The sequence below is a fragment of the Hibiscus syriacus genome, unplaced genomic scaffold (assembly GCF_006381635.1).
Source record: "Hibiscus syriacus cultivar Baekdansim isolate YM2019G1 unplaced genomic scaffold, ASM638163v2 tig00112738_pilon, whole genome shotgun sequence".
Classification (NCBI taxonomy): Eukaryota; Viridiplantae; Streptophyta; class Magnoliopsida; order Malvales; family Malvaceae; genus Hibiscus; species Hibiscus syriacus.
Genome location: NW_024063392.1, coordinates 7820626 through 7830410, shown reverse-complemented (window position 1 = coordinate 7830410; position 9785 = coordinate 7820626). Strand labels below are relative to the sequence as shown.

The following is a 9785-nucleotide window of genomic DNA, read 5'->3' as shown; positions in this document are numbered from 1 at the left end:
GATCTCTATTTTGGTGCATTCAGAGAGTATGGGTTTGTAAATTTTTTCTCATTCAACCACAAATATGGCATTCACAAACTCTAGAGAGCAGAACAAACACTCTACCACTTCATTATTTACTTCTATGTAAGGGGCATTAGTGGTCACACTCGCCACTATATCTTCTTCAGTATTAACAATTACAAGAGCCCCGTCAATGACAAACTTGAGTTTCTGGTGCAAGGTAGATGGTACTTCTCCAACTTGATGGATTCAAGGCCTTCCCAAAAGACAATTATAGGAAGTCATAATGTCCATTACCAAGAATTCGATATTGTAAGTAGCATGTCCAATGGTTAAGAGTACCGCAATCTTGTCGATTACATCCCTCTTGGTCTCGTCAAATGCTTAGACCACACTCTGTCATGCTCTCATGTGGGAAGTATCCACTGGTAGCCTTTTCAACGTAACCAAAGGCATCACATTAAGGGCAGAACCATTGTCGATTAACACACTAGGTAAGGTGTCCCCCTTGCAATGAGTGGTAATGTGTAATGCCTTAGCACGACCTTTTCCATTAGACGAAATCTCATCTTCAGAAAATGAGATGTGATTATCAGCTTGGATGTTGTTAACTAGTCGATCCATCTTACTGACTGGTATGTCTTGTGGCACAAACGTTTGATTTAAAACCTTTATAAGTGCCTCACTGTGTGCCTCTGAACTCAACAGCAGTGCCAACATTCAAATACGTGCTGATAGGCTATGTAATTATTCCACGATATTGTACTCGTTGTGTTTTAAAAATTTTAGGAACTCTATATCTTCTTCCCCCTTTATTGGCTCATTTATTTCCAGCACGTCCCCTTTGAATGGTTCAAGTGGTCTCTGGGGTGACTTAGCCTCTTGGGAGTAGTGTTTCCCCATGGCATGGCCCACTTTATTATCATATTCCTTCAAAGTGTTAACTTGACATTCGTACTTCCAAGGCACTTGCTTGTTTTCCTTGTAAGGAAAAGGCCTGGGTACTATGATCACCACCTTTTCTGGTTCCTTTTCTATCGATTGCTCCCTAGGGGTGATTAATAACGGACGCCTCCTGCCGTATCCTCTATCATCTGACTCTCTAGTCGCACAAACATCGACTTCTAGAGTGTCTTAGAATTCTTCATAGAATTTCAGTTCCTTCATGCCCTTCTTCATTGTGGTAACAGAAGCTGTTACCATCTTCACACCTTGATGTGTCGAAATATGGTGCAAGAAATCATGCTTTCACCATCTCTCTCCACACCCAAGCTAAAGGAGACTTTATTTCAGAAACACTAGTTTTAACTTTCTTGCATTTCTCTTTAGGGACTACATTAATTGCAGTCTCTTGATGATTAGGAAAAGGATTTTTTACAATATTTGATGCTTTTGAGTTGAAGTGAATTCAATTCTTGTTGTGCATTCTTTGCACAATCCTCTTGAATACGAGGTAGTTCTCAATAGTGTGCCCTGGAACACCACCATGATACTCGTAATGAGCATTCTCATCATACCACATGTGGTATGGGGGCTTCATAGGTTCCACCGAGTATGGTGACACTACATGAGTGTCAAAGAGTTGTTGATATATTTCTCTGTAAGTCATGGGAATATGATCGAAATGTTACTTTTCTCATTCTTTTCTAGGTTCCCTTGGATTTTGTCTAGAAGTACTTGATAATACAGTTGCAGTTGATTTTGAGTTATAGACTGTAACACTTTTATTGGTGTTGTAGGTGTTGATGTTGTTAATCTCTCCATTCCTCTTCTTCATAGGAGATTTCTTACTTGACTCCCCTCCTTCGATCTTAATAGGAAAATTTCCAGATGTGATTGCAACCAGGTGCCCGAAGTAAGGAGCCTTCAGTGTTTGCACAAAGAGCTTCCTGGTTTCCTTCTCATCCAAGGGTGGATGAACTTGCACAGCTAAATCCCTCATCTCTATGCATATTGTCTGAAACTTTCGTTATGTTTCTTTTCCATACTTTGCAGTATAACTCGATCTGGTCTCATATCGTTTACATGTTTGTATTGTTCAAAGAAAGACTTGGCTAGATCCTTCCAAGTCTTGATATGAGATCGTTTCAACTGGTTGTACCACTGGATGGCTTAACCAAACAGGATCTCTTGGAAGCAGTGAATCAGGAGTTGGTCATTTTCTACGTATCCTATCATCTTTCGACATGACATGGTAATGTGGGCTAACGGGGAGCTGTTCCCATTGAACTTCTCAAACTCAGGGACCTTGAATTTTAGAGGAAGAACCAAATCTGGGACTAAACATAGTTCCAAGGTGTCGACTCCATATTAATCATGGTCTTATTTAACTATCTTCATTTAGTCCTCTAACTGCTTGATTTTCTCTTCCATTTTCTTTGCCTTTTCTTCTTCATCAAAATTTGATATATGGTAATTATTCGGATTATTCTTAGGGTTGGACACAAAAGTCTTTACTTTTACAGCAAACTAGGCCTTTGCCTTTGCAGCGGATGAGTGCGCTGGTAAGATTCTATGTGAGATAACCACCTGCGAGGTAGGTGGCATAACTATCCTTTCAGATGACCTTCCCCAGGTGCACTTGCTTGATTTAAGCTAGATAACTTGGCAACAATTTTATCGACCAAAGACTCTTGGCTTTTAGTGATCGATTCCAGAGTACTTTGATTATTCTGACTTATTTTCTCTTCCAACTTCATTTGTAACCTTAGCATGTTCTCTTCAAGCTGAGCGATTTTAGCTTCCATTTGCCTTTTCTTTGTACGGGTGTTGTGAGGATGATGCGTGTCCAATGCTTATGGAGGTATACCTCATGTTTGTTCTCTCTTCTGATGAGACATTTTCTGTTAGTTAATATGAATGTAAAGAAATGAAAAATAAAAATAAAATGCAATGTATGAAAAAAATGCATGATGCATGAGAATTAGAGGCTTTGATCCAAAAACGTGTATGTTATTATAAATAATCTTTATTGAGAAAAAATATTATTTGTTAAGAGACAAAAACATCTTAAAGGTACATTATGACTAATCCTCTAAACCCTGAATAGCTTCGAATAGGTTGACAAGTCTTCTTCCTTCATCTGTCACTGGTTGAATACCCTGCTGGACCACTCCAGCTTCTCTCGCTAAACCGTGCAAGTGACGAGCTACTTTTTATAATTCTTCTAATAAATCTCGAATGACTGCACCTCTAGCTTTCACTTTTTGTTGGGCATGTTCCCAACGAAAATGCCACTAAAATCCTCCATCAAAAGGAACTATTTTTTCCATGACTCAACTACCTCTTTGACCTTTTTCTTGGAGTTATCCCCGTGGTATGCAACTTTTGATCCAATTATTCCATGTGTAGTTGGGACAAACTGGCATACCCCATATTACCGAAGTGCCAAAAGTGGAGAATATCTGACTCCTCCCCATAATCCAAGTAAAGTTATGGTTTTTGAGTCTCCACATCAGAAAAGAATGTCACTATGGGTTAACCAATGAGCTCTCCAGACGATGTCCCTATCCTAAAGGTATGTGAATACTTTTATCCATTTTTCTTTTGGGATGTCTTCCTGCCATTTTTAGTGTAAGGAATTCCCCCAAAGGTGAGTAAGTGGTGCTGAATTGGCTGTAAGAGATCGCGTTAGTCTTTCGTAAGTGATTATGGATCCAAACCTGAAGAAGTTGTGTACACCCTATAAATCTTCCTCCACCAGATTTTCTGTAGTGGTTGAGTGAGCGAAAAGTTTCAGCTAATATCACTGGCGCCGGCTTTACTCACTTCGGGAGTTGTTTGAATAGCTCCACCGTAGCTGCCTCAATGTATCCAGAGTCTTTGGGAAGATAACCAAACCATAAAGGCCCAACGCGAAAATGTCTATCGTCTTCCATTTATCGGGATGATTCTTTATTAGTTGCTTGATATGGGTCCAAGTAATTCCTTCCCCATTACCTTTGTTCTTAATCCGGTCAGTTACTCACTTCTCATCTATCCCCGCAACTTTCGCTAATCCATTCTTGAAAGACTGACTTTTGATGTACTTGGTGTAAACCCGATCCATTCTGATTTCTTCACAATGCAATAAAGTGCTATATTATTCTAATGTGGGTACCATGTCTTCTTGGTTAAATGTGAAACAGTTGTACCTCGGATTCTAGAATTGTACTAAGGCTCAAATTAGGGGCTCATCTATCTTGACGTAGATTAGAAGTGCAATATCACCATACCGCTGGTAGAATCTTCATTTCTGATCACTTTTCCAGCTGTCCCAAATACTCCGCAGTTCTTGAACATCATTTTTCTTAAGGCTGACAGAAGCATAACCAACTAGATCTGACACAGTTTCCTTGCAGACTGTCTCACTTTTCTCTCTGAGTCTTTTTAGACCATAATCAGACCTCTGCGTTTTTCACCTCTTGAATTACAAGCCCTTTGTCCATTAATACAAATTATTTGTGTGTAAAGAAAACTTTTTTGTGGACAATTTACCTCTTTTAATGATGCAAATGATAAAAAAGAGAACAAAAATGAAAGAGAAATCAGTTAGTAAGATAGGAATAATAAATAAAAGTAAAAAATGATCCTAACCCACATGATACACATGCTTAATTTTGAACAAGTCCCAACCACATATATTGCATGCTTTGAATAATAAATAAAGTAGTAAATCACTCAAGCAACCTAAGTTGTGAAATGGAGTTTCGGGGTGGGCACTAATTCTTTATAGTCTCCCGGTTTAAGTTCTAAAAAAAAGGTACTCGAGTTCTCCTTGCCGGTGCCCTCTTGGGCTTGTCGGACCCTCAATCCTAAGCCCATTACAAGCTTATGTGGACCAAGTTAAACTCGACATGACACATTCCCTTATGTCTATACGGAGAATAAATTCACACGAAGACATAAGGTATATGAATCCCAAAGGTTACTTGCTAGGTCTATACGGAGAATAAATTCCCACGAAGGTGTCGCTTTCACCTCTACTTATAAAAGGGTTTGCAGCTCGGGTATAGAGCCTGAGATGAAAATTTTAAGAAGCTGAAATCATTGAAAAATCATCAGTAAAACTATTTTTGAAAAATAATCAAAGATAAGTAATAAGAATCGAATAAATAAATTAAAATTTAAACTTATAATTTTTGATTAAAAAGACAACCAGAAATTAATTTTAGCCTGACTCACTTACCTATCCCCAGTGGAGTCGCCAACCTGTCGTAACCGTCTTTCGGGTGGGCCTGGAATCGGGCTTCGACTTAAATAAAACATGATGGAGCTGCTACCGATCATTTATTTTTTTAAAAAAAAACTTAGGTTGATCGGACATCTCGGTTTATACTCTTACATGAACTGCGCTTTACCAAAAATATGTCGGGTTCAGGAGTCGATTACAGTCAAGGAAATATGAGCACCCTTGTACTGCCCTTTCGGTACTAATTTAATTGCTCGATTGTCTTAATTGTGAAAATTAAAAGTTAAGATTCGATCCAAATTACTTACCTTTGATCGATTTAAAGTACATCTAAAAAAGGTCAAAAAAGAGGTTAGATTGTAAAAATAAAATATTGAGTGATTCAAAAGGAAGAATTAACAAAAGTTTAAATGTTTTGAACGAGACAAAGAAACAAAAAATATGCATATATACATGCTGAGAAATAAATGGAAATAAAGTTAACAGGATGGAATATCAAAAATAAATAGAAAAACTCATGCCACAGAATGGAACAAACCACACAGATTAAGAAAACACGAAGTAATAAAGAAAATGATGTGAAGAAGATATCAATTAAAATGAAAGAGAAAATGCAAATTGCAAGATCAAGTAAAAACAATGACAATTTAAGAATTAATTAAATAAAAAAATAAAAAAAGAATAAAACGATTACTGTCAATTTAAAATTACGTAAAGCGTAATAGTCTTTTAAATATAATTAAATGAAAACATGAAATATAAAAACAATGACCAAATTGAAAAAATAAAATAAAGCGTAAGGTAAATTTAAAAAGAAAACCATAGTTAAAATTAAATAAAAGCATAAACGGATTTTCAATCAAAATATAAGGACCAACGACGTAATTAGACCCTACCCGTGAGAAAACACGCGGATCCTCAAGGGATCCGAATGGGTTTTTGGGTCGACTATAAAGTCTAAAACTTTAAAACATATTTAATTTTCCTTCTCTCCATCAAATCAAATCAAAAACCTTTTCTTTAAAATTCTCTGAAATATTCTTCGTGACATGAAGAACATTCAATCGGAATTCATGGGAAACCCAGATTTCGGCCGTGCTCCGTCTTGCCGGCCACCGTTCATCGACGGTGAAATCCAACGTTTTTTACACCATTCGAAAGATCTCGTCCCCCTTTTCTCAAATCTCCGCACCATTTTCCACAAAAAAAGCCTCGAGGAGGGCCAGATCTAAGAAAGATCTTTCGAAAAAAAACCCCTCTCGATCATTGGCTTCTCTCATTTGTGAGAGTTTTTTTGAATAAAAAGAAAAAGAAAATGAAAACCAAACATTCGTACCATACAACCATGCAATCCGAATCTAGAAAGTAAAAAAACCTTTTTTATTGACGTTTTTCTTTTCGAGATTACAAGTACTTTTCTTCCTTTAATCTAACTTGTTTTTTCCTTTCAATTTGCAGGGATTTATAGACTTAATAATCCATTTTTTCCATTTGGTTTAGAGTCCTAGTTAGATTAGAGTCCTTTAGGCTTTTGGTTATTGGCGAAATTAGTTTCCCACTAGGGGATAACCTCTTCAAAATCGATCAAAAAATCAGGGGTTGTGGGGCCAAATCCATCCCTGCTAGGCAACTGCACGAATTGGGGTTTGTTAGGTTTAGAAACCCTAAAGTTGATCTCTATCATAGGCCATTGGATCTCATCTTGATCCAACGGTAGAGATGCTGGCGGCTGGGAGCAAAAGGCAGAAACCCTAGCCTTGTTGGGTCTGCACACATGGGCCTAGTTGGGTCTGTTTTCGGGTTGTATTGTACCTAACGAAAAAAAAAACAAAAGAAATATAAATATTAATTTAATAAAATAGTAATAGTAATATATAATAATGTACTATATAATAAAAAATATATTATGTAGTAAATATGTATATATACTATATAGTATAAATATACCACTACGTACTATATAATATAATATATATATGTATGTTATACCATATAATAAATGCATAATCGTATAGTATGTTTATACTATATAATATAAATATACTATATTATATAATAATATAATATAATATACTATATACACAAGATGAGACGAAAATGTGTGTCTACAATTGTCGATGTGTTGCATGATATTGCATTGTTGGTTATACTAGATTGTTCATTCTTCATGGTTTGCTACTGCTCCATGGGCATGAACAACAAGAAAGAAACCAAAGGTGAATAAAATAGAATTGAAGAAAGCGCCGCACTTTCGATTCTCGTCTAAAGTAGAACGAAATGAGGCATAACACTTTTGGTTATCGTCTAAAGTATAACGGAAGGAAGCATCGAACTTTCGATTCTCGTCTAAAGTAGAACGGAAGGAAATATCACACTTTCGATTATAATCTAAAGTAGAACGGAAGGAATCATCACACTTTTCGATTCTAAAGTAGAATGAAAGCTTTGTACTTTCATTTTTTGATGACAGAATAATGAATGAAGAGAAATCATATTTCTTTATAAGAACCAGCTCAAATGCTCATCTTTGCAACAATAAAGTTGAATAAGTTGGTTGAATGTTAGAATATTAGAATGTTAATAAAATTATTTAGTATTTGTTATTTTGATAGCACTTCAATTAATTGGTTAGCAGATTATTAGTGGGTTATATAAGCCAAGCAATGTAGTCGATTAAATGAAGCCTTTGAAATCCATTTTTATTCAATTTAATAATAAACTCTATTTTCCTTTTAGTTGTTCTTTTCAGCAAACAATAGATATCTATTTCATTCTTCATTGACTGCTGGCGTTCGACAGTTTTCGGCTATCGCGCCAGAGTTGCAAGATTTCATTACTTTGACTATAAGGAGTTGTTTTGTTGAGTCTCTCAACTATTAAAAGTTACAAAATGGTCAGCCGACTATTCATTATGTTCCAAAATCGTCATTTTCATTAAAATTTTGACGACAATTTGAGTTGTACATTAATCTCAAATAACTACCATGTCTCACTCAACATGTTCATGTCCAACTCAGACGGCCGTTAATTTTTTAAATTACGAGTTTGAACATAATGAATAGCTGAGTGATCATTTTGTAACTTTTAATAGTCAATGGACCTAACAAAAAAACTCCCTATAGTTGGAGAATTATTTTGTAACTTTTAATAGTCAATGTACTCAATAACGTAGTATCCTATTGTCGGTGACCATTTATATACTTTACCCAAAATTCTAAAATATAAAAGTGATGACATTGTATACTTTGTTTTTTTAATTAAAAAAAAAGATGACACCCTCACACATATCTACCTTAGAAACAAACTTGATATCAAGTTATGATTTCATATGAACATACCAACAAAAATAACATGACATAATCAAAATTATCCGACTTTGTTGACTCTTTCGATATCCTCATTAATATTTGGTCCAAATAAGACAGTTACATTACACATATTGAGGGTTGAGTCAGAAATTGTCATTCAGAAATCTCGGTTCAGTTTTAGTCGTGTAGCATAGAATGCAGGGGATACAGTCGCTCTTGAAGAATTCTCATATCTAAAACAATGGTCCATACTCTCATTAAACCAAAAAAGAAAGAGGCCTATCATCTTAGATCAATCAAAATCTTAATTCCATGATTGGCCAAATATTTCAAACTTAAAGCACTAGCAATGACCCTACCCAGAGGAGTGCCCTTGTCTATTTCAAATGATGCCCAAAGCCAATCATCTATTAAATAAATAATAAAAAAGGAGAATAAACACTTAACAGAAGAAAAAGGAATTTACTTTCTTGCTTTTCCATTAAGATTCTTAACAAAATAGCCAAAGTCACTACAATTGCAACCAACATTGGTCCACATTGCCTATCATCATCATCCTCGGCCAAAGCAAACCCATCACTCCTCACACATTTACAAACACACACCCCCCAAAAAAATCAAACCCTAAAACATCCGACGTGATTATGAAAGGACTTTTCTCTATCAATCAAGCACTGTACATTCCTAAATTGTTCAACATGACAAGGGATGGTGATGGTCCCCTTCTGATCGAAGCCGTACTCATCCTCGGCTTCTTTCAACAGGTGAAGGAACAAGGGATGATTAAAGTACATAACAGGCACCACGAATCTCTGCTGCTCCTCCCCTTGTGACCCCACCCTGATCGCCAAACACCCTTTCGGCACATCCCTCGTTTGCTTCTTCCCTTGATGATGTAAATGGAAGTTCCTCGAACTTTTCTCTCCACTACTCATTTCTCCCACACCAACAAAGAAGAGTTAATAAAATAAAACGTAAAGAAGAGTCAAGGGGTCCTTCGCAAAGGGTTGTTGGAAGATATATAGTATGTGACAAACTTTGGGGACGTTATTGAGAAGCCAACGCCAACATGGTAAACTTATACCAACCAGAACTGAGATGAGAAGATTAAATATATAGGGAAAAAATGTTTATCTGATGCAGAAAGCACTAGGGTTTTGTTGTTTCTGTGTATAAAGTTGATTCCTAGACGTTTGATTTGAAGGGGATCAGATAAAGATGATAAAAAGGAGAAGATTGATTAGTCTGTTGTTGTAACGGACGAAATGGCGTAGGAGTGGCAAACCGTGGATAGCGAGATGGAC

At 36.3% G+C, this 9785-nt stretch overlaps 1 protein-coding gene across 1 annotated transcript; it reads right to left on the bottom strand.

Annotated features, from left to right (window-relative positions):
* Positions 1-8638: 8638 nt before the first annotated feature.
* On the bottom strand, positions 8639-9416 carry LOC120183091 (auxin-responsive protein SAUR32-like). The gene is made up of 2 exons (XM_039187869.1): positions 9136-9416; positions 8639-8714 (listed from the first exon to the last, which is right to left on the bottom strand). The coding sequence occupies exons 1-2, from the start codon at positions 9414-9416 to the stop codon at positions 8639-8641; spliced, it is 357 nt and encodes a 118-aa protein (XP_039043800.1).
* Positions 9417-9785: the final 369 nt, after the last annotated feature.

Bases quoted from the DNA above. Each gene is read 5' to 3' on its own strand.
- LOC120183091 (XM_039187869.1), bottom strand. From the start codon at position 9,416: ATGAGTAGTGGAGAGAAAAGTTCGAGGAACTTCCATTTACATCATCAA. The intron at 8,715-9,135 runs GTCCTTTCATAA...CCATTGTTTTAG, and splicing joins TGCTTGATTGATAGAGAAAA to ATATGAGAATTCTTCAAGAG.